Genomic DNA, 25,513 nt, shown 5'->3' with positions numbered 1-25,513 from the left:
ACGGATTGCTATCATCGAAGGAAAAATGAAGTTTATCAAGACATTTTGCAGGAGAACTTAAAGCCATCTGTCCACCAGCTGAAGCTCAACAGAAATTGGGTGTTGCAACAGGACAACGACCCAAAGCATAGAAGTAAATCAACAACAGAATGGCTTAAACAGAAGGAAATACGCCTTCTGGAGTGACCCAGTCAGAGTCCTGACCTCAACCTGATTGAGATGCTGTGGCATGACCTCAAGAAAGCGATTCACACCAGACATCCCAAGAATATTGCTGAGCTGAAACAGTTCTGTAAAGAGAATTACTCCTGACCGTTGTGCACATCTGATCTGCAACTACAGGAAACGTTTGGTTGAAGTTATTGCTACCAAAGGAGGGTCAACCAGTTATTAAATCCAAGGGTTCACATACTTTTTCCACCTGCACTGTGAATGTTTACATGGTGTGTTCAATAAAAACATGGTAACATTTAATTCTTTGTTTGTTATTAGTTTAACCACTTACCGCTAAGCTAACGCCGAAAGGCGTCATCTCTGCGGCGCTCCCAGGCTACGCTAACGCCGATTGGCGTCATCTCGCGTGAGCCGAGATTTCTTGTGAACGCGCGCACACAGGCGCGCGCGTTCACAGGAACGGAAGGTAAGAGAGTGGATCTCCAGCCTGCCAGCGGCGATCGTTCGCTGGCAGGCTGGAGATGTGATTTTTTTAACCCCTAACAGGTATATTAGACGCTGTTTTGATAACAGCGTCTAATATACCTGCTACCTGTTCCTCTGGTGGTCCCCTTTGTTTGGATCAACCACCAGAGGACACAGGTAGCTCAGTAATATGTTGCACCAAGCACCACTACACTACACCCCCCCCCTGTCACTTATTAACCCCTTATTCACCCTTGATCACCCTTGATCACCCCTGATCACCCCATATAGACTCCCTGATCACCCCCCTGTCATTGATTACCCCCCTGTCATTGATCACCCCCCTGTAAAGCTCCATTCAGATGTCCGCATGATTTTTACGGATCCACTGATAGATGGATCGGATCCGCAAAACGCATACGGACGTCTGAATGGAGCCTTACAGGGGCGTGATCAATGACTGTGGTGATCACCCCATATAGACTCCCTGATCACCCCCCTGTCATTGATTACCCCCCTGTCATTGATAACCCCCCTGTAAAGCTCCATTCAGATGTCCGCATGATTTTTACGGATCCACTGATAGATGGATCGGATCCGCAAAACGCATACGGACGTCTGAATGGAGCCTTACAGGGGCGTGATCAATGACTGTGGTGATCACCCCATATAGACTCCCTGATCACCCCCCTGTCATTGATTACCCCCCTGTCATTGATCACCCCCCTGTAAAGCTATATTCAGATGTCCGCATGATTTTTACGGATCCACTGATAGATGGATCGGATCCGCAAAACGCATACGGACGTCTGAATGGAGCCTTACAGGGGCGTGATCAATGACTGTGGTGATCACCCCATATAGACTCCATGATCACCCCCCTGTCATTGATTACCCCCCTGTCATTGATCACCCCCCTGTAAAGCTCCATTCAGATGTCCGCATGATTTTTACGGATCCACTGATAGATGGATCGGATCCGCAAAACGCATACGGACGTCTGAATGGAGCCTTACAGGGGCGTGATCAATGACTGTGGTGATCACCCCATATAGACTCCCTGATCACCCCCCTGTCATTGATTACCCCCCTGTCATTGATCACCCCGCTGTAAAGCTCCATTCAGATGTCCGCATGATTTTTACGGATCCACTGATAGATGGATCGGATCCGCAAAACGCATACGGACGTCTGAATGGAGCCTTACAGGGGCGTGATCAATGACTGTGGTGATCACCCCATATAGACTCCATGATCACCCCCCTGTCATTGATTACCCCCCTGTCATTGATCACCCCCCTGTAAAGCTCCATTCAGACGTCCGCATGATTTTTACGGATCCACTGATAGATGGATCGGATACGCAAAACACATACAGGCGTCTCCCTGGAGCCTTCCAGGGGGGGGTGATCACCCCATATAGACTCCCTGATCACCCCCCTGTCATTGATCACCCCCCCTGTCATTGATCACCCCCCCTGTCAGGCTGCATTCAGATGTCCGTATGATTTTTACGGATCCACGGATACATGGATCGGATCCGCAAAACACATACGGACATCTGAATGGAGCCTTATAGGGGGGTGATCAATGACAGGGGGGTGATCAATGACAGGGGGGTGATCACCCCATATAGACTCCCTGATCACCCCCCTGTCATTGATCACCCCCCTGTCATTGATCACCCCTCTGTAAGGCTCCATTCAGACATTTTTTTGGCCCAAGTTAGCGGCAATTATTATTTTTTTCTTACAAAGTCTCATATTCCACTAACTTGTGTCAAAAAATTAAATCTCACATGAACTCACCATACCCCTCACGGAATCCAAATGCGTAAAATTTTTTAGACATTTATATTCCCGACTTCTTCTCACGCTTTATGGCCCCTAGAATGCCAGGGCAGTATAAATACCCCACATGTGACCCCATTTCGGAAAGAAGACACCCCCAGGTATTCCGTGAGGGGCATATTGAGTCCATGAAAGATTGAAATTTTTGTCCCAAGTTAGCGGAAAGGGAGACTTTGTGAGAAAAAAATAAATAAAATCAATTTCCGCTAACTTGTGCCAAAAAAAATAAAATTCTATGAACTCGCCATGCCCCTCATTGAATACCTTGGGGTGTCTTCTTTCCAAAATGGGGTCACATGTGGGGTATTTATACTGCCCTGGCATTTTAGGGGCCCTAAAGCGTGAGAAGAAGTCTGGGATCCAAATGTCTAAAAATGCCCTCATAAAAGGAATGTGGGCCCCTTTGCGCATCTAGGCTGCAAAAAAGTGTCACACATCTGGTATCGCCGTACTCAGGAAAAGTTGGGCAATGTGTTTTGGGGTGTCATTTTACATATACCCATGCTGGGTGAGATAAATATCTTGGTCAAATGCCAACTTTGTAAAAAAAAATGGGAAAAGTTGTCTTTTGTCGAGATATTTCTCTCACCCAGCATGAGTATATGTAAAAAGACACCCCAAAACACATTGCCCAACTTCTCCTGAATACGGCGATACCACATGTGTGACACTTTTTTGCAGCCTAGGTGGGCAAAGGGGCCCACATTCCAAAGAGCACCTTTAGGATTTCACAGGTCATTTACCTACTTACCACACATTAGGGCCCCTGAAAAATGCCAGGGCAGTATAACTACCCCACAAGTGACCCCATTTTGGAAAGAAGACACCCCAAGGTATTCTGTGAGGGGCATGGCGAGTTCCTAGAATTTTATATTTTTTGTCACAAGTTAGCGGAAAATGATGATTTATTTTTTATTTATTTTTTTCCTTACAAAGTCTCATATTCCACTAACTTGTGACAAAAAATAAAAACTTCCATGAACTCACTATGCCCATCACGAAATACCTGGGGGTGTCTTCTTTCCAAAATGGGGTCGTTATACTGCCCTGGCATTCTAGGGGCCCAAATGTGTGGTAAGAAATTTGAAATCAAAATGTGTAAAAAATGACCGGTAAAATCCGAAAGGTGCTCTTTGGAATATGGGCCCCTTTGCCCACCTAGGCTGCAAAAAAGTGTCACACATGTGGTATCTCCGTACTCAGGAGAAGTTGGGGAATGTGTTTTGGGGTGTCATTTTACATATACCCATGCTGGGTGAGAGAAATATCTTGGCAAAAGACAACTTTTCCCATTTTTTTATACAAAGTTGGCATTTGACCAAGATATTTATCTCACCCAGCATGGGTATATGTAAAATGACACCCCAAAACACATTCCCCAACTTCTCCTGAGTACGGTGATACCACATGTGTGGCACTTTTTTGCAGCCTAGGTGGGCAAAGGGGCACACATTCCAAAGAGCACCTTTCGGATTTCACCGGTCATTTTTTACACATTTTGATTTCAAACTACTTACCACACATTTGGGCCCCTAGAATGCCAGGGCAGTATAACTACCCCACAAGTGACCCCATTTTGGAAAGAAGACACCCCAAGGTATTTGCTGATGGGCATAGTGAGTTCATAGAAGTTTTTATTTTTTGTCACAAGTTAGTGGAATATGAGACTTTGTAAGAAAAAAAAATCAAAAAAAGAAAATCATCATTTTCCACTAACTTGTGACAAAAAATAAAAAGTTCTATGAACTCACTATGCCCATCAGCGAATACCTTAGGGTGTCTACTTTCCGAAATGGGGTCATTTGTGGGGTGTTTGTACTGTCTGGGCATTGTAGAACCTCAGGAAACATGACAGGTGCTCAGAAAGTCAGAGCTGCTTCAAAAAGCGGAAATTCACATTTTTGTACCATAGTTTGTAAACGCTATAACTTTTACCCAAACCATTTTTTTTTTTACCCAAACATTTTTTTTTTTATCAAAGACATGTAGAACAATAAATTTAGAGCAAAATTTATATATGGATGTCGTTTTTTTTGCAAAATTTTACAACTGAAAGTGAAAAATTACATTTTTTTGCAAAAAAATCGTTAAATTTCAATTAATTACAAAAAAAGTAAAAATGTCAGCAGCAATGAAATACCACCAAATGAAAGCTCTATTAGTGAGAAGAAAAGGAGGTAAAATTCATTTGGGTGGTAAGTTGCATGACCGAGCAATAAACCGCTAAAGTTGTGGAGTGCCGATTTGTAAAAAAGGGCCTGGTCTTTAGGGGGGTATAAACCTTTGGTCCTTAAGTGGTTAAGCAGACTGTGATTGTCTATTGTTGTGACTTAGATGAAGATCAGATCACATTTTATGACCAATTTGTGCAGAAATCCATATCATTCCAAAGGGTTCACATATTTTTTCTTGCAACTGTATATATATATATATATATATATATATAATCCAAATAAATATAACGCAGCACTCCTTGGATAAAAAAGTGGAAAAATGTGATATTTATTCAACACATGTTGATACAGGCCTGTATACATGCACTCACCTAAAGAATTATTAGGAACACCTGTTCTATTTCTCATTAATGCAATTATCTAGTCAACCAATCACATGGCAGTTGCTTCAATGCATTTAGGGGTGTGCTCCTGGTCAAGACAATCTCCTGAACTCCAAACTGAATGTCAGAATGGGAAAGAAAGGTTATTTAAGCAATTTTGAGCGTGGCATGGTTGTTGGTGCCAGACGGGCCGGTCTGAGTATTTCACAATCTGCTCAGTTACTGCGATTTTCACGCACAACCATTTCTAGGGTTTACAAAAAATGGTGTGAAAAGGGAAAAACATCCAGTATGCGGCAGTCCTGTGGGCGAAAATGTCTTGTGGATGCTAGAGGTCAGAGGAGAATGGGCCGACTGATTCAAGCTGATAGAAGAGCAACGTTGACTAAAATAACCACTCGTTACAACCGAGGTATGCAGCAAAGCATTTGTGAAGCCACAACACGCACAACCTTGAGGCGGATGGGCTACAACAGCAGAAGACCCCACCGGGTACCACTCGTCTCCACTACAAATAAGAAAAAGAGGCTACAATTTGCACGAGCTCACCAATATTGGACTGTTGAAGACTGGAAAAATGTTGCCTGGTCTGATAATTCTCGATTTCTGTTGAGACATTCAAATGGTAGAGTCCGAATTTGGCGTAAACAGAATGAGAACATGTATCCATCCTCTGATGGCTACTTCCAGCAGGATAATGCACCATGTCACAAAGCTCAAATCATTTCAAATTGGTTTCTTGAACATGACAATGAGTTGACTGTACTAAAATGGCCCCCACAGTCACCAGATCTCAACCCAATAGAGCATCTTTGGGATGTGGTGGAACGGGAGCTTCGTGCCCTGGATGTGCATCCCTCAAATCTCCATCAACTGCAAGATGCTATCCTATCAATATGGGCCAACATTTCTAAAGAATGCTATCAGCACCTTGTGGAATCAATGCCATGTAGAATTAAGGCAGTTCTGAAGGCAAAAGGGGGTCCAACACCGTATTAGTATGGTGTTCCTAATAATTCTTTAGGTGAGTGTATATATGATGTTTGCATATGTCTAGGTGCATAAAACAGTGTGCTGCTGCATGTAGTGTTTGCTTGCTTTTGCATATTAGCCTAGGTAGAGTGCACCAGTACATTTGTTTTATGCTATTTGGAGTTGCTGTTTTATTGCAATGACATAATGTATGTTACAAACCCATAGCACACTAGAGTTAGAAAGGATGGAATGAAATATTGTGACATAGCAACATTGTATCCTGCCATAGTGAAAAGCTTTTCCACCACATCCTTCTGCAAAAAGGTGAGATGCAGTGCAGCTGTGACACATTCTAGTGTAGGTCGGCCTCAATAACCCATGATATTGTATGTGTGACAATAAGCAGGCTGTCCCATGCTTTGTATACTGCTGATGAGAAGCTGTCAGAAAGGCTACAAATGAAAGATTGTGGGACTGTTTTCTCCCCCATGGTGGAGCTCTTGAATGATGAGTAATGCCACAATCTGCCTTTAAACATTTATTTTAAGCTTGGTACTATATTGTATTTGTTTTACTCTATCTTATAATATCTTATGATATTGTGGTTGCTCTACATAAGGGATGCCCAACTTGCGACCCTCCAGCTGTTGCAAAACTACAACTCCCAACATGCCCTGATAGCTGTAGGCTGGAGGGCCGCAGGTTAGACATCCCTGCTCTATATCAAGCTGGCTGTCACATGGTCGCTCCCCTTGGCCTCCCGTTCTGCTTTGGGATCTCAAGAAGAAGGAACAGCACCAGTGCAATCACCATGGGAAAGCAGATCAATTAGTTCAGGGCCTCCCCCACAAAGCAACCATCTGACCATGTGAAATAGAGAAGTGTGGGGATGCCACAACTAAATAGTAGTGTAGTTTTTTAGTTGTATACTTACTGCATAAAAACAATTCCCTTTTACAAAGATGGTTAAATGTGTGATCCAGGAAGATAGCGAGACTGCAGGAATGAACAGAGACGAGGCCCAGTGATATAGTCTCCAAATGAGACTCTACAAGAATTTCCGCTCAGCGGTATACTCAAGTACACTACCAGTCAAATGTTTTAGAACACATCAATATGTGCCCTCTGTGCCCCCCCACCCTCTGTTCTGGTGCCAATTTTGCTAGTGGGTATCAGAGATACAAGGAGGAGGAGACCTCAGCTCTCCTTAGCAGGCATCTTCTTTTCCCTGTCTGTGACGTTGTCCAATCGCTGCCACCACTTCACATCCAGGGAGAAGACAAGCTGTTCTCGCAAGATTTGGAAAACCTCAGGAGAACAGCCTGTGTAAGGGTACTTTCACACTTGCGTTGTTTGATTCCGGCAGGCTGTTCCATTGCCTGAACTGCCTGCCTGATCAGGCAAACTGTATGCAAACGCTGGTCATTTTTTCTGACTGATCAGACATTTTTCAGATTGATCAGGATCCTGATCAGTCTGAAAAATGCCTGATCAGGCAGAAAAATGCATTGCAATGCCGGATCCGTTTTTCCGGTGTCATCAGGCAAAACGGATCAGGTATTTAGTTTTTTCTAATTTTTAGAGGTCTGCGCATGCGCAGACCGGAAGGATGGATCCGGCATTCCGGTATTTTGAATGCACTAATACATTCCTACACTGATCAGTCAAAATGACTGAACTGAAGACATCCTGATGCATCCTGAACGGATTACTCTCCATTCAGAATGCATGGGGATATACCTGATCAGTTCTTTTCCGGTATAGAGCCCCTGTGACGGAACTCTATGCCGGAAAAGAAAAACGCTAATGTGAAAGTAGGTACTTACATAGTACACATGTAAGAAATTTCTGCATTTTATTTTTATGTGTCTAATATTTTTCATTTCATAACAGGTACTTGTGTAATTGATTGGTTAGAAGCTAGTAAATCAGTCAGAAACCGCCAAGAGGGACTTGTCTTGGCCTCCTCCATGCTCAATGAAGGTCACCTTCAGCCTGCAGGGGATGTGTCAAAAAATGCAGCTGAAGGCTTGGCAGAAACAACGTTCCTTGATACTACTGAGGCCTTATATTACTTTGTAAGTAATTACAATTCATATTATCTTAAACCAGTGGTGCCCAATAATTTTTCGTCTAAAGGGCCGCACTAGACATAGTATAAATTTTGCAGGCCAGAATCAGGTAGCTTTGCAAGAAAGAAATGCTAACACTGTGAGGGAGCACGTGTGAGCATTACTAGAATATATAATACGTAGGCCTTCAAACCTATGTTGGAGGCTGCATTTGGAGCCTCTGTTGCAGATTCTGTCGAAAGATCAGACAAAAATGCCTTGCATGCAGCACTTTTGGGTCCGGTAAAAAGACAGGATTCAGAACGGAAACTGAACAGATCCCATCATAGTCGGTGGACTCTTTTCAGCTTCTTCCCTGTGAGGTGACAGGAGGAGGGGGGAGCAGGGTCACTAGTGAGGTGACAGGAGGAGGGGGGAGCAGGGTCACTAGTGGGGTGACAGGAGGAGGGGGAAGCAGGGTCACTAGTGGAGTGACAGGAGGAGGGGGAAGCAGGGTCACTAGTGGAGTGACAGGAGGAGGGGGAAGCAGGGTCACTAGTGAGGTGACAGGAGGAGGGTAAAGCAGGGTCACTAGTGAAGTGACAGGAGGAGGGGGGAGAAGGGTCACTAGTGGGGTGACAGGAGGAGGGGTCACTAGTGAGGTGACAGGAGGAGGGGGGAGCAGGGTCACTAGTGAGGTGACAGGAGGAGGGGGGAGAAGGGTCACTAGTGGGGTGACAGGAGGAGGGGTCACTAGTGAGGTGACAGGAGGAGGGGGAAGCAGGGTCACTAGTGGGGTGACAGGAGGAGGGGTCACTAGTGAGGTGACAGGAGGAGGGGGGAGCAGGGCTACTAGTGGGGTGATAGGAGGAGGGGGGAGCAGGGTCACTAGTGGGGTTGGAGGCTGCATTTGGAGCCTCTGTTGCAGATTCTGTCAAAAGATCAGACAAAAAAGCCTTGCATGCAGCACTTTTGGGTCCGGTAAAAAGACAGATTCAGAACGGAAACTGAACAGATCCCATCATAGTCGGTGGAGTCTTTTCAGCTTCTTCCCTGTGGGGGAGCAGGGTCACTAGTGAGGTGACAGGAGGAGGGAGAAGCAGGGTCACTAGTGGGGTGACAGGAGGAGGGGGAGCAGGGTCACCAGGGACCAGTCACAGGAGTCCACGGCTCCTTACCTCTCCAGCAGCCCTTTCATGTTTCCCAAGGTCCTCTGTCAGCGCGCCCCGCTCTCCTTACAACAGCCACCCCTGGAGCCGGCCCCTCCTCCTCCCAGCTTCTGACGGCTTCCCCTGCTGCAGGACCTGTATTGCTCCGGCGTGCTCCTATACCAACCAATAACAAAGCTCCTTGCTGTAAGGAGCTTTTCTATTGGTTATTTCAGGCACAGGCAGCATCGCTGCGCTGCCTGTGCCGTTCACAGCGCTCACTGCACTGATGAATGTGGGGGAAAAGTCTAAGGCATATTAGTACATCATAGACTTTTTCCAGGGAGTCGCACGGGCCGCATTACACAGCTTCACGGGCCGGATTTGGCCCGCGGGCTGTAGGTTGGGCGTCACTGTCGTAAACTATAACATATAATTAACAGTTGATGTTTATTCATACGTGTTTCGGAGGAATAACAGAAGGATGAAACAATGTGGAGTTCTAAGAAAATATTTATAAACTTACAAAAACATACATGTCAAGAGAACTGACAGATCCTCTGTATAAAAGGATTTGTCACAGTACTGTAAATCACCTCTTATTTTAAATGAAGCTGGCTTAATGATCACTGCGGGTCCAGCTGTCTTGGGAAATGTGGGCCATTGCAGGAAAAATGTAGTATTGGTGATGGTGGGGACCACTAGAGAGGCAGTATTGTTTTTTTTATTTTAAAGAAGCCCCTTTAACCCAGATTACCCCTACTCCCATTAAGGCCACCTGCACACGTTGCGAAATACATTCAGTTTTTCTGCACGGATTCCTGTGCAGAAAAACCACAGCGTATTACAATACCAGCAAAGTGTATGAGATTACACTAATCTTATATACTTTTTTTTAGCTTTTTTTCATACAGAAATTGACCTGCATTGCTCATTTCAAAATCTCCAGCATGTCAATTATGTTTGCAGTTTTAGCTGTGGATTTCACCCTTTTCAAGGGAAGGGTGAGATCTGCGACAAAACCACACCTAATTCGCACCAAAAACCGCTGTTAGACATTGTGGATTTTGGTGCGGATATTCTGCATAAATGCACATAAATCCACGGGGAAATTTGTGTGGATTTGTCATGTGAATTCACCCGCATTCATGTGCAGGTAGCCTAAATGTAGTATAAGGCCTGATGCACACTGTAAGCATTGTGCTGTCTGCAAAACACCTCCATGTTGCGTCTGTATTTTTTTTGGGCAGACCCTATGATGTCATTGGTCCATGGTCAACATTTTGTGGTTCTATCCTTTTGCGGAACAGACACATATGGTATGGAGAGCACACAGATTACATCCGTGTGTGGTCCGTTTTCTTTGCAGACCCATAGAAATGAATGGGTCATGTTCAATCTGCAAAACATGCGGATGGAGCGCAGATACAATATACAGTCATGTTCATGAGTCCTAACTCTAACTGTCTTGAGTAATGGTACTCATAGGGTGCAGCAACACAGTAGCTAGTAGCAGGGTGGTGGGTGCAGCCGTCTCCAAGTTCTCCAACAGTAAAATATAATGGGGAGAGAAGTCGGAAAACACATTTTACTCCCCCATGTTTACTGAATGCACAGCTGCTCCATTTCAGTGGTTGACATATTCCCCTGTGTAGTATAAATGTGTATACATAGCTAATTACTGATAAGGCAAAAATGTGCGCCTTTATTTTCAGTAAACTAAGCCAACAAATATGTGATATAAAGTTAGACAGTCTAAAGATGAGCCAGATTTATCCCCCAGCATCAGCCAATGTGATAAATCTGGCACAGTTTGAGACTGCCTAGTCTAAGTTAACACTGGCAATAAATCTACACCAATATTTAAAGGGGTTATGCATGTTTGGGCAGAAGGTTTGGCAAACGCTCCTCCTGGGCAGGCCTGTTAAGAGAAGCATACTAACCTTACCTTTCCTGAAGCTGGCACCCGGCTCCTTCCCTCTCTGGCCTCTGCTGCTCCACTTGGTCCCTGGTTGTCCCTGTGGTGACTTGCTCCCCTTGTGTCATGTGACCATGTATCAACTGCCAGAGATCGGCTGCAGCAGCGTCAAACCAGAAGTTTACATCCAGGGACCTGAGTGGAGCAGTGGAGGCCAGAGAGCAGGAGCTGGGAGCCAACATCAGAAAGCAGGTATTTTTCCCTTCGCAGGTCTGCCAAACACACACACTCATACAACAGTGCACAACCTCTTTTATTTATATGCAATACATGCATAAACGTAAGACCATAAGTAACTGTGGGGTACACAGAGTACATTCCAATGTTCTTCATTTGACCACAAAAAAGGCATCCAAAAAAAACTGTCAACTATGAAAAAGTATGTGAACCCTTTGAAATTATATGGATTTCTGCACAAATTGGTCATAAAATGTGATCTGATCTTCATCTAAGTCACAACAATAGACAATCACAGTCTGCTTAAACTAATAACACACAAAGAATTAAATGTTACCATGTTTTTATTGAACACACCATGTAAACATTCACAGTGTAGGTGGAAAAAGTATGTGAACCCTTGGATTTAATAACTGGTTGAACCTCCTTTGGCAGCAATAACTGCAACCAAATGTTTCCTGTAGTTGCAGATCAGACGTGCACAACGGTCAGGAGTAATTCTTGACTATTCCTCTTTACAGAACTGTTTCAGTTCAGCAATATTCTTGGGATGCTAGCATATGCCAGAGACTTTTGACTCTAGGATTCTTCTTCACCTCTTTGAGCAGTCTGCGCTGTGCTCTTGCAGTCATCTTTACAGGACGGCCACTCCTAGGGAGAGTAGCAGCAGTGCTGAACTTTCTCCATTTATAGACAATTTGTCCTACCATGGACTGATGAACAGCAAGGATTTTGAAGATACTTTTATAACCCTTTCCAGCTTTATGCAAGTCCACAATTCTTAATCGTAGGTCTTCTGAGAGCTCTTTTGTGCGAGGCATCATTCACATCAGGCAATGCTTCTTGTGAAAAGCAAACCCAGAACAGGTGTGTGTTTTTTATAGGGCAGGGCAGCTGTAACCAACACCTCCAATCTCATCTCATTGATTAGCTCTTGGAGATGTCATTAGTCTAGGGATTCACATACTTTTCCCACCTGCACTGTGAATGTTTACATGGTGCGTTCAATAAAAACATGGTAACATTTAATTCTTTGTGTGTTATTAGTTTAAGCAGTCTGTGATTGTCTATTGTGACTTAGATGAAGATCAGATCACATTTTATGACCAATTTGTGCAGAAATCCATATCATTCCAAAGGGTTCACATACTTTTTCTTGCAACTGTATATGTCAATCATTGCTAAGATGTCATTCAGTCTGACATTTTTCACAGTATAAAACTGAAACCTGACTCATTAGAATGTTCTCAGTATCTTCTGTGGTTTCCTCTGTGCAGCCAGATAGTGGATTTTTCTGTGAAGACAACTCTAGCGATGATGATGCAATTGTCAAAGATGAATTCCGAGGAATAATAGTGAAGCAAGGATGTTTACTGAAGCAGGTCAGTATGTACACAATAATACTTAAGTATATGAAGCACATGATAACCCTGTTTGTTCCAACTTCCACCTCATCTCTGCCTACTGCTTGTAAAAGGTTTCTCCCTGTCAGCAGGGAAGAGCAGTGTGAGGATGCTTGTCATAACAATACACTGTACATTCTGCACACAGCACACATAGATAATATAGACACTTAGACAGTTAATGTGAATCAGGGGAAGGTTATATCTCTGCAGCTAATCACTGTTGGGACTCACCTATGATATCACTGCTCTCCTGTTCCCTTACATAAGGCACAAATTATATTTTTAACAGCACTGTATGTAAGAGGTGACCAAAGTAAATGGAACAAAGTAAATGGGGAGAACAGGGTTGAGAGCTATGAGGGGAGATTTGTAGTTCACAGGAAGTCACACAGGATTGACTGACAAACAGATTAACACAGAAAAGCAAGGTCTGGTAGACAGACTGGGGATAACATGACTTGGTGACAATATAGGGATTCAACTGAGCCGAAATAAGACAAATTGCATTCCTAGAATTCAGCCGGTGAAAAAAAAAATCATTGGAGTGCAGTTTGAGGAAGATCTTCATGATTCCAACAGTCCTTTTAAAAGGGTTTTTCCGGGATTTTTTTTAACTGATGATAGGTCATCAGTATCTGATTGGTGGGAATCCAACACCTAAGACCCCCGCTGATCAGCTGTTTGAGTAGTCACTGGGGGTCGCAGTAGCACTGCTTCCTTCAATCAGTTCACCAAGCACAACGCCGTAAATTGTGTAGTGGCTGTGCTTGGTATCAGTTAAAAAGTCCTTGAAAACTCTTTTAAAGTTAACTAAAAATGGTTTGCTGAATTTAACCAGACTGCTCTTAACTTCAATCCCATCAAATTCCAGTGAGTTGACTTGAAATGTACAGTATATAGCATTCCATCATTCAGCTTGAAACATCAGTGCCCCTTCCTCAATAATGTTTTTGAGTTTATGGATAAAAATCCTCTCAGTAATGCCCTAAAATCTAGAAATGCTTCCCTAAAGAGTGACCAAATAGTAAAGTCCATGAATTTGGAATAAGATAAATGTGAATTGGATGTTCAAGTGTCCAGATTATTTTGGTCATGTAGTGTATGTAAAATAATCATTAGTGTTGATCGAGCATGCTCGGCCAAACACCGCGTGTGCTCGAGCGCGATGCTAGAGTCCGTGTATTTAAATGTAATTTAGCATCTATTTCTGAAAAGTTTCTGCAGGGATTTGAACTACGAATCCCTTGTACATTAGAGGCAAGGACCTTATCCACTCAGCTATAAAGCTGAATGCTAAACTGTGTCAGAAAAACCTCATAGTAGTTTCTGATGTAGTGACAATTCTTATTCAGCAGAAGACTTATTTTATATTTCTGTGCAGGTTAACTTACGGCTGTATAGTGTAAGTGGTTAACATCCTTGCCTCTACTGTACAAGGTTGGGAGTTTGAATCCTGGCGGAAACATTTATATATATTATATAAGTTTTTAGCCATAATATATTTACATATATTATTATTCATTTACAATATAATATATGTAAATAAATTATGGATTAAAATATCAGTAGTAGTTTCCCAAATATTATGCATTCATATATATCAGAAGTATTTTGTGCCATACATTTTTTACAATTACTAAAAAAATATAAAATATATAAATTTAATCTCTATTTCTGAAATGTTTACACCAGGATTTGAACTCCCAGCCTACATTAGAGGCAAGGATGTTAACCACTACACTATACACCTATGAGGTTTTTCTGACACAGTTTAGCATTCAGCTTTATAGCTGAGTGGATAAGGTCCTTGCCTCTAATGTACAAAGTTGGGAGTTTGAATCCTGGCAGAAACATTTACGAAATAGAAATTAAATTTATATATTTTTTTATGGCACAAAAGAAATGTGTAATTACAAAAAAAAAAATATATAAATATATATATATATCTCCAATATATAAAGCTGAGTGTGTGTGTGTGTGTATGTTCGCTAAAGGAATCCGCACCGTCGCATTTACAATCACGAAATTTGGCACACGGGTACATCAGGTGTCTGGGAAGGTTTTAGACCAGCTCTCAGCTCTCTAGGATGTACCGTTCCTGAGATATTCCCAAAAAATGCATTAGCCAATAGAAGCTTAGTCACATGACCCTTATGAGTGAATAGAAGCTCGCAGGTCCTCCAGTCTCCACATACACAGTTTTACTCCAGGTTTCCATAACAACCCAGCCATTTTTCTTCACTGCTGTAGGAGAGCTTTAACCCCTTAAGGACTCAGCCCTATTTCACCTTTAAGGGGTTATCCCATCAAAAGGATCATAGTTTAATTTGTCCACGCTGCGACAATGATCATTTTCCTAAATATAATGTTTAAGCCAATTCCTACCTTTCTCGCTAAAAACCTCCCCCTTTTACCTCATTGTTGTACTGTGTCCTCCCTTAGTTACGGCCACCTTTCGCCGGCCGAATGCAATGGTCGCGCATGCGCGGCGAGAGAAACCACCTTCCAGTGTGTGGCTGCATTTCTTCCATGAACGCGCACGCCGCTGGCCGTGCATGTGCGTTTTTTCATTCCCTTGTGCTGCGGCGTCTCCCAGAATGAAGTTCGGCTATAACGGGAGCGCGCACTCAAATAAGGGAGGCGGAGTTAACTGATCAGCAGAGCGCTGACGAGCTGCCCATCAATAGAAAGGACAACGCCCCAGGAAATAGGCGTTAGTACAGAGCAAACAGGAGACGCTGCGATGAAATTAGAAGGTGGGATAACCCCTTTAAGGACATTTTTTGCAAATCTGACCAGTGTCACTTTAAGTGCTAATAACTTTAAAACGCTTTGACTTATCCAGGCCATTCTGAGACAGTTTTTTTGTCACATATTGTACTTCATGACACTGGTAAAATAAGGTCAAAAAAAATAATTTTTATTTATAAAAAATGCCAAATTTACCAAAAATTTGTAAAAAATTGTAAATTTCCAAGTTTCAATTTCTCTACTTCTATAATACATAGTAATACCTCCAAAAATAGTTATTACTTTACATTCCCCATATGTCTACTTCATGTTTGGATCATTTTGGAAATTATATTTTATTTTTTGGGGATGTTACAAGGCTTAGAAGTTTAGAAGCAAATCTTGAAATTTTTCCGAAATTTTCAAAAACCCAATTTTTAGGGACCAGTTCAGCTCTGAAGTCACTTTGCGAGGCTTACATAATAGAAACCACCCAAAAATGACCCCATTCTATAAACTACACCCCTCAAGGTATTCAAAACAGATTTTACAAACTTTGTTAACCCTTTAGGTGTTCCACAAGAATTAATGGAAAATAGAGATACAATTTCAAAATTTCACTTTTTTGGCAGATTTTCCATTTTAATAATTTTTTTCCAGTTACAAAGCAAGGGTTAACAGCCAAAGCAAACTCAATATTTATGACCCTGATTCTGTAGTTTACAGAAACACCCCATAAGTGGTCGTAAACCGCTGTATGGGCACACGGCAGGGCGCAGAAGGAAAGGAATGCCATACGGTTTTTGGAAGGCAGGCTTTGCTGGACTGTTTTTTTTTACACCATGTCCCATTTGAAGCCCCCCTGATGCACCCCTAGAGTAGAAACTCCATAAAACTGAACACATCTAAGAAACTACACCCCTCAAGGTATTTAAAACTGATTTTAAAAACATCGTTAACCCTTTAGGTGTTCCACAAGAATTAATGGAAAATAGAGATACAATTTCAAAATTTCACTTTTTTGGCAGATTTTCCATTTTAATAATTTTTTTCCAGTTACAAAGCAAGGGTTAACAGCCAAACCAAACTCAATATTTATGGCCCTGATTCTGTAGTTTACAGAAACACCCCATATGTGGTCGTAAACCGCTGTACGGGCACACAGCAGGACGCAGAAGGAAAGGAATGCCATACGGTTTTTGGAAGGCAGGTTTTGCTGGACTGGTTTTTTTGACACCATGTCCCATTTGAAGCCCCCCTGATGCACCCCTAGAGTAGAAACTCCAAAAAAGTGACCCCATTTTGGAAACTATGGGATAGGGTGGCAGTATTGTTGGTACTAGTTTAGGTTACATATGATTTTTGGTTGCTCTATATTACACTTTTTGTGAGGCAAGGTTAGATCATGTGATATTTTTATAGACCAGGTTGTCACGTACGCTGCGATACCTAATATGTATACATTTTTTTTATTTATGTAAGTTTTACACAAAGATATAATTTTTGAAGCAAAAAAAATCATGTTTTAGTGTTTCCATAGTTTGAGAACCATACTTTTTTCAGTTTTTGAGCGATTACCTTGGGTAGGGTATGATTTTTGTGGGATGAGATGACGGTTTTATTGCCACTATTTTGGGGTGCGTGTGACTTTTTGATCGCTTGCTATTACACTTTTTGTGATGTAAGGTGACAAAAAATTGCTTTTTTTTACACGTTTTTATTTTTATTTTTTTACAGTATTCACCTGAGGGGTTAGGTAATGGGATATTTTTATAGAGCAAGTTATTACGGACGCTGTGATACCTAATATGTATACTTTCTTTTTATTTATGTAAGTTTTACACAATGATTTCATTTTTGAAGCAAAAAAAATCATGTTTTAGTGTGACCATAGTTTGAGAGCCATAATTTTTTCAGTTTTTGGGCGATTATCTTGGGTAGGGTATGATTTTTGCGGGATCAGATGACGGTTTTATTGGCACTATTTTGGGGTGCGTGTGAGTTTTTGATCGATTGCTATTACACTTTTTGTGATGAAAGGTGCCAAAAAAATGGTTTATTTAGCACAGTTTTTATTTTTTATTTTTTACGGTGTTTATCTCAGGGGTTAGGTCATGTGATATTTTTATAGAGCCGGTCGATGCGGACGCGGCGATACCTAATATGTATACTTTTTTTTCTATTTATGTAAGTTTTACACAATAACAGCTTTTTTAAAACAAAAAAAATGATGTTTTAGTGTCTCCATATTCTGAGCCATATTTTTTTTTATTTTTTGGGCGATTGTCTCAGGTAGGGGCTCATTTTTTGCGGGATGAGGTGACGGTTAGATTGGTACTATTTTGGTGGGCAAACACCTTTTTGATCGCTTGCTGTTGTACTTTTTGTGGTGTAAGGTGACAAAAAAATGGTTTATTTAGCACAGTTTTTATTTTTTATTTTTTACGGTGTTCATCTGAGGGGTTAGGTCATGTGATATGTTTATAGAGCCGGTCGATACGGACACGGCAATACCTACTATGTATACTTCCCCCCCCCCCCCCCTATTTTTTACCTATTTTTTTTTACTTTATTTGGGAAAAATGACATTTTTGTTTATTTTTACTTGAAACTTTTAATTTTTTGGGGGGTAAACTTTATTTTTTCAACTTTTTTTTTCACTTAATTTTTTGTCCCACTTTGGGACTTGAACTTTTGGGGGTCTAATCCCCTTTACAATGCATTCCAATACTTCTGTATTGGAATGCAGTGGCTGTATGAGTAATACTGTGTGTATTACTCATACAGCTTCCGGCCTGTGAGATCCAGGGGGCTGGATCTCACAGGCTCGTCGCCGGAAGGCAGCGCTGATGCCTAAGGAAGGCATTGCGCTGCCTTCCATGCCATCGGGTGCCCCTACAGCCGCATGGGGACCCGATGGCACCGCCGATCGCCGCCGCAAGCACAGGTAAAAGCCACAATCCGCAGGTCTGAATTGACCTGTGGTTTGCTGCGATCGCCGATGCGGGGGGGTCACATGACCCCCCCCGGCGTTGTGACAGGATGCTCGCTGGATGATTTCAGCGGACATCCTGTTCTGATTAACCCCCGCCGCGCAGCAATGTACTTTTAAAGTTAGGTACGTCATGGGTCCTTAAGGATTCGGCAAACATGGCGTACCGGTACGTCCTAAGTCCTTAAGGGGTTAAAGGAAATCTGTCACCAGGATAATCGCTATTGAAGTAAAGCCATGGCCTAATAGCACTTAGTACCTTATTTCAAGATGTGCCTTTGTTCTAGCAATAGATGTTTTTATCCTCTGAAAATCCAGTTTTTTTGTTATGCAAATGAGCCAGTAAGGTACCCAGAGGGGCGTCACTCTTGCAGGAAGAAGCCCAGACACGCCCCCTGCCACAATGTGTCCACCTTCAAAAGACTTAAAATCCCGCCCCCAGGTCCCGCTAATCCACGCCCTGATCTGGTTAGGCCATGCCCCCTCCCACTCCTGAGCCGACAGGGATTGAAAAAATGAAGGTAAAAATCAACATCTGTCAGCTGCAAAGGTGGGAGGGAGGGTGACTTTCTCCCTGCAGCTCACACTTAGACAGCACAGTGCTTCTGTCTTAGAATGAGCTGTTCTAAAGGACATGCCCCCGATCTGGTTATGCCACTCCCCCTCCCACTTCTAGGTCCCGCTAAGCCACGCCACGATCTGGTTAGACCACGCCCCTCCACTCCTCAGCTGTCTTAGAGTGAGCTGTTTAAAGGACATGCCCCCGATCCAGTAAATGCCACTGTTAAGGGGTCGGGCCCCTGTTGAGGTCACTGTCAAGGGGGTGGTATGCTGTGAAAGTCACTGTTAAAGGGGAAGGCTGCTGTAAAGGTCAAAGTTAAGGGGGTGGGCTGCTGTGGAGGTCCAACTTTAAGGGACGGGGCACTGTGGGGGGGTCAGTGTTAAGGTGTGGGAGGCTGTGGAGGTCACTGTTTTGGGGGCGGGGTGCTGTAGATGTCCCTTATAGTGGATAGTGTTGATATCTTTTAACACACACACAAACATTAAATGAAATAGATTAAATATACACGAGCGAAGCCAGGTCCTTCAGCTAGTATATATATATATATATATATAGATACAATCATACTTCTGATATATATGAATGCATAATATGTGGTAAACTACTTTTAGCCATAATATATTTGCATGTATTATAATATATTATATATTCAAAATATATAATAATATATGTAAATATATTATAGCTAAAATCTATTGTTGATCAAGCACCAAGGTGCTGGTTGGCTCAAGTAGAACACTTCGCGACACTCGGGTGTTCTACCAAGCACCCAAGCACAATGGAAGTCAATAGGAGAACCCCAGGCACCCCCTGCTCTGTAGAGGGGAGGGTGTCGGAACTCTAGTTCGGCTTAGGAGTCCCTGCTCTGACTCCATATATAGCTATATCCATATATGGAGTCAGTGCTTGGGGACACCCCAGTGTATTTAAATCTAATTTCTGAAAAGCTTCTGCCAGGATTTGACCTCCCTACCATGTACATTAGAGGCAAGGATGTTAACCACTACACTATACATTTACATGTTAACCAGCACAGATATATAAAATAAGTCTTCTGCTGAATAGGAATTGTCACTACAACAGAAACTACTATGAATGGATAAGGTCCTTGCCTCTAATGTACAATGTTGGGAGTTCAAATCCTGGCAGAAACTTTTCAGAAATTAGATTTAAATACACTGGGGAGTCCCCAAGCACTGACTCCATATATGGATATAGCTATATATGGAGTCAGAGCAAGGACTCCTAAGCCGAACTAGAGTCCCGACACCCTGCCCTTTTCAATGCAGGGGTGCCTGGGGTTCTCCCATTGACTTCCATTGTGCTCGGTAGAACACCCGAGCATTGCGTAGTGTTCTATTCGAGCACCCGAGCACTTTGGTGCTTGATCAACACTAATAATCATACTCACATAAGTAACATAATTGCTTGTTTCATCTACCCGCACAGTGTGAACTGTGGTGACTTATCTTGATGATTAAGCTGTGAAGAGTTTTGGGTAGAGCTGCAGTTAACTTCTATGACATTGTGAAGGACTGTGGACTGTCTGCCCATATTTTTATCTATTCAGCTCCCTATTTTATTGGAGTTGCAAGTTTTTCTAGATTTTGAGACACTTGGACTCCCCTTTCTCAGAAATCTCTAGACAGTACTAAGGGTTAGAGGTCCTAAAGGGAATCTCATTTACATGTACAAATAGATGTGTGTTTAATTCGAGGAACTGGCACATGATTTGTTCATTCCAAGAACTTTACAATGGACCAGGCGACATTGATTACATGTGGTGGAAAGGTGATTTATACATCAATACAGGAAAGGACTCTTTACAGTTAAGGCCCCTTTAGACTGCCTAATGTTTGGGCAGATAATCGCTAACAATTGTTTGTACAAATGCTCGTTAGCAATAATCTGCTGCTGTAAAGGTAGCGCTGATTACCCGATGAACAAGAGAAACACACGTTCATTGGATAATAGGCTCTTTAGTGCGGACACCTAAAGCATTGCTTGCCGGCAGCAGATTGTGCTGTGTAATCATGCTCTGCTGCTGGCAAACAATGATTCTGTATGGGGACGAACGATGATCGCAACTCCCCCTATACTGTGGAGGAGCATGTAAATGCAGCGGTCTCCACTGATGAGCAGGAAGCGTTCATTCCCGACAATCATCTGCTCAGTTGAGTAATGTACAGGGTTCTTTAGAGTAGCCAAACTATGGAATGCCCTACCCCAAGAGATACTTTGTCAGCATTTTAAAAAGGGCTTGAGGCTCTACTAGCAAACGGCATTGAGGGCTATAATTAATCAAACAATTAATTTTGTATAATTGGTCTAGAAAAGGTTGAATCTGGAGGTCCTGAATGTTCATTCTCGATCATACATACATACATACATAAGTAATTAAACAATAATGCTAGATTACCGCAGAAGAAGAACCTTGACCATGGAAAATTTTGTAAACCTGTATATAAGTAATGTATTTTTGTGAAAGACTTGACACGCTCAGCTATGTTAAGACTTTTTTATTAGCAAGATTGCATTAGTTAGTTACATTACTTTTAGTAGTTTCCTGATACTCAGATTGTGGTTTAGTTAATACTAGTAATGATCGAGCATGCTCGGCGGAACACCTTTGGCCAAATACCGCATGTGCTCGAGCGCAATGCTCGAGTCTCCGCCCTGCACGTTTCTTGGCTGCTAGGCAGCCAGTAAACGTGCAGGTAAGTACTGCCCTCACTGTAATGCCGTAGCCATGTTGGCTGATGGCATTACAGTGATTGGCTGGCCGGAACGCGTCATCGAGTGCTATATAGCACCCGATGACGCATGTTCGGCTCATTCTTAGTCAGGTAGAGCTGTGCTGAGGAAGGGACAGACAGTGTAGGGAGTGATTTAAGAATATTATTACCACCAAATCTTTTCAGAGATCCAAAGGTCCTTTTAAGGACTATTGTGTGTGACAGCAGCAATCTATATTTTTAGCGCAACCTGCGCTAAATAGCTAAAACTTTACAGACCCAAAAGTCCTTCTAAGGACTATTGTGTATGGCAGCAATATCAATTTTTAGCGCATCCTGCGCTAAATAGCGAACAATAGTTAGGCCACTGCAGACAGCGACATAAGCTGCGCCACATCTCCAGTGTAAAGTGTGCGCATCCAAAAAATATCTGTGACATAGTGTACTTTTTCAATAGACGGTGACCGCTGCGGACAGAGACATTAGCTGCGCCACATCTCCAGTGTAAATTGTGCGCATCCAAAAAATATCTGACATCCAGTGTACTTTTTCCGTAGACGGTTTTCGCTGGGGACAGTGACATTAGCTGTGCCACATCTCCTGTGTGAAGTGTGCACTTCCAAAAAATATCGGACATCCAGTGTACTTTTTCCGTAGACGGTGTTCGCTGGGGACAGTGACATTAGCTGTGCCACATCTCCTGTGTAAAGTGTGCACATCCCAAAAATATCTGTGACATACAGTGTACTTTTCCGTAGACAGTGTCCGCTGCGGACAGTGACATTTGCAGCGTACTCAAGTTGTGTGTAGAAATGTGTTCCTGGGTGTAGTAGTGCAATAGACACTAACCTGAGACGGCTGACTCTCTGCATAGGCAGGTGATGGTAGGAAAATGTTCGTGACGCCAGTGCCAATTAAACGGTGGCACGCCGTTTGCTGATAGCAGGAATAACTGAGGAACCACGTGATGTTAAAACAAAACTCCAACTTTAGTAGTTTCCATATAGGGACATTAACGGAAGCACAGTTCCTTTGCATACAGTTGATTTTTCAATACGGTCGATGCAGGCAATACAGATTAAGCAAGGTGACTTCAGAGTGTGAAACACAGGACTTGCAGTACAGGAGCTTGCACTCTATTCCTGGCTGATCCTGGGACATAGAAAATCTTCTCCAAGGCCCAATACCTTAACTCTGGCGTATATCCTTGGTTCTCTCTTTATAAAGTACCTCCTCTGTTATCTTGAGTACCTCTTGCTTTCCTTGACATGCCTCTGTCTCTCCCTCAGCTTCCTCAGCCTCTAGAAACTTCAGCACACTCTAGAAACTTCTGAACCCCAGGCTGTTTAACAGTGGTCTTCCTGCTTCTGCATATATAAATTTCAGGAGGGGAACCTTCTCCTTGGATCTGGAACCCGGTTACAGGGACTACAATACCCTCTCCTGGTCCGCAGGCTTCAGGCCTGGACTGGACTCTGACATGGTCTAGTCTCCAACTCCAGACTCCAACTTTAGACTCTAGACTGACTTTCCTTTCCCTGACTGGGCCTTATATAAACTAGGGCTCCCTAGCTCCCTCTAGTGACTAGAAGCTGGAATGACACCCCTAGCAGGCCTGTACATGCAAGTTTCACAGTAACAGGGAAATACATAGCATTACATTACATGACAATTTATAAAGATGACATATACCAACTTCCCCATAATTAAGGAGGGACGACAGCACACCAAGTGACCCTTTTGTAGTGACAGGCATTACAGTCCCCGTACACTACATACCCCACTGCTTTAAGCTGAGTACGACCTCGTACTCCATCAGGGCTCGCCCAACTGGAATCTCTACCTGAAACAGAAAAAGAAACATGCAGGCATACATATATGTAATTCATCTGCATTTACATTCATATCAGGTCCAATTGGCAAAGGTGAAGGGTGGTGACAAGGGGCGTCGTTCTCTTCTCCTCAGGATAGTGAATGGAACTGGGGCGCTGACCTGGCACAGCGTAACATTATAACCAGGATAGTCCATGACAATGAATAAGTCCATAATAGAACAGCACAATAGATAAAACAGTATAAAAGTTCTTGGAGGCTCAAAGAACAAACATGAGTCCGTACCCAGGTTATTTTCCTAATAAATCACAGAGGCTCTCGTGCGGTGGAGTCCATCTCTGGGCACATTTCCTTTTAAAAGAGCAAAAATCTCAGAGGCTCAGGTTCTTTTGAGTCTGTCTCCGGGCACGGTTCCTTAGTATCAAGTTGCACAATAAAATGGTATAATATAAAACAAGTGCGGTAATACCCCTGATCAACCTGAAAAGGGGGATAAGGGTAAAAGGTGCAACTCAGGAACAGGCACAACTTGGCGTGGGATAGCAAAAGCAGGCAGGAGGTCCTGGAAACAAACTTGGCTTTGTTGACTTTAATACTTCAGTGGTCAACACCCACCACTGAGCCGTGGATAAACTGGCAGCAGCAACAAACGACCAGGGAACATAGGACTCCTGTCCTGGAAGGGTTAACAGCATTTTTCGTTGGTGCAATAAATCAAAGGCCTAGCAGGCTGATTCACAGGGGTATGTCATCATTACCCGGCTCTGCTGGCAAGTACGGCCTGTAGTAGTCCTCTACAGGAGGATGTGCCCACATAACAGTGTTAGGGGGAAGCTGCAACGTGAAGGGACCCCTAATAGGTATTGGCCCCATGGGCCTAGGGGTAAACCCTTGGGTGGACCGTACCGGTCCCGGCATGATAATTGTGGGATGAAGTGGAGTGGATACAGCCGCCGCAAGCGGTCCGGTGGGCTCTGTGCAGCAATTCACAGCAACAGGGGGTCTTCTTTGGGGCACTGGCGGAGCGGTGGCAGCAGAAGGTAGTCTACGGGTGGTGACAGGCACCCTTACCTCGTCCTTCTTCGGCGGCGTCTGGATCCTGGCGGTCGCGATCTTGCGCAGCTCCCGCAACTTCTCCTCCAGCCGGACAATCTGCTCACCGATGCTCTCCGTGTCAGAGTCGCGGTCATCTGCTGGCGCCGCCGGCGCAGGTATTGTCACCGATGGCACGGACTCGGCCTCTGCAGGTTCTGGTGATGCATCGGGTCTCCGACCCCTCCGGATGTTCTCAAAGGTATTTCGAAGTCCCTTTAGATTTTCCATCTCTTGCATGGTCTTCTCCCGACGAGGCAGCTCGGGGGAAGGGTAAGGGCTCACCCATTTTTCCAACACGGTTGGCTGCCAGAAGACGTTAGGCCCAATGAAGGAGCTCCGCTCCTGGAAGGCGTGATGGGCCGGCTCTGGAGAGCGTTCCGGTTCCCGCTCGCAGCCAGAGTAGTCTTCTTCTTCTGCCTCCCAGTCCTCAGGTTCTCGCTTGGGACGGGTCACGGCAGTGGCATAAGGGCCTCTCAGGCTCTCGGTAGGGGTGAACTCCACTTCCTCTCCCTCGCGGAGGCTGTGCTGATAGGAAGGGAGGTAGTCTCTCTTGACAGACCTTCTATTAACATATAGGTCTCTGCCAGTCAGGTAATCCTGTATGAACCCGTAGCCACGGGTTTTGTCAAAGGACACCACCACTCCCTTTCTCCTTTCCAGGCGGGGTTGGGTGTTGGTGTGTCTTTCATGGATTGTCTTGGTCAACTCTTCATAATAGATCTTGGTCTTTGTATTCCGCTTTATCGCGGCCTCCCGGATCTCTGCCATAAGTGACGACCACTTGA

At 43.5% G+C, this 25,513-nt stretch overlaps 1 protein-coding gene across 1 annotated transcript in view; it reads left to right on the top strand.

The window, feature by feature from the left end:
• The window catches only part of PLEK (pleckstrin), a 64,809-nt gene that overhangs the window by 23,937 nt on the left and 15,359 nt on the right, over positions 1-25,513 (top strand). Inside the window, exons 5-6 of the mRNA XM_040430049.1 lie at positions 7,915-8,099; positions 12,653-12,757. Coding sequence (XP_040285983.1) covers positions 7,915-8,099; positions 12,653-12,757 — 290 coding nt within the window. The remainder of the gene's footprint in view (positions 1-7,914; positions 8,100-12,652; positions 12,758-25,513) is intronic.

This window comes from Bufo bufo, chromosome 4 (genome assembly GCF_905171765.1).
Source record: "Bufo bufo chromosome 4, aBufBuf1.1, whole genome shotgun sequence".
In the NCBI taxonomy this organism is placed as follows: domain Eukaryota; kingdom Metazoa; phylum Chordata; class Amphibia; order Anura; family Bufonidae; genus Bufo; species Bufo bufo.
Note: the sequence above shows the minus strand (reverse complement) of the source record. Positions and strands in the feature narration are given on the sequence as shown.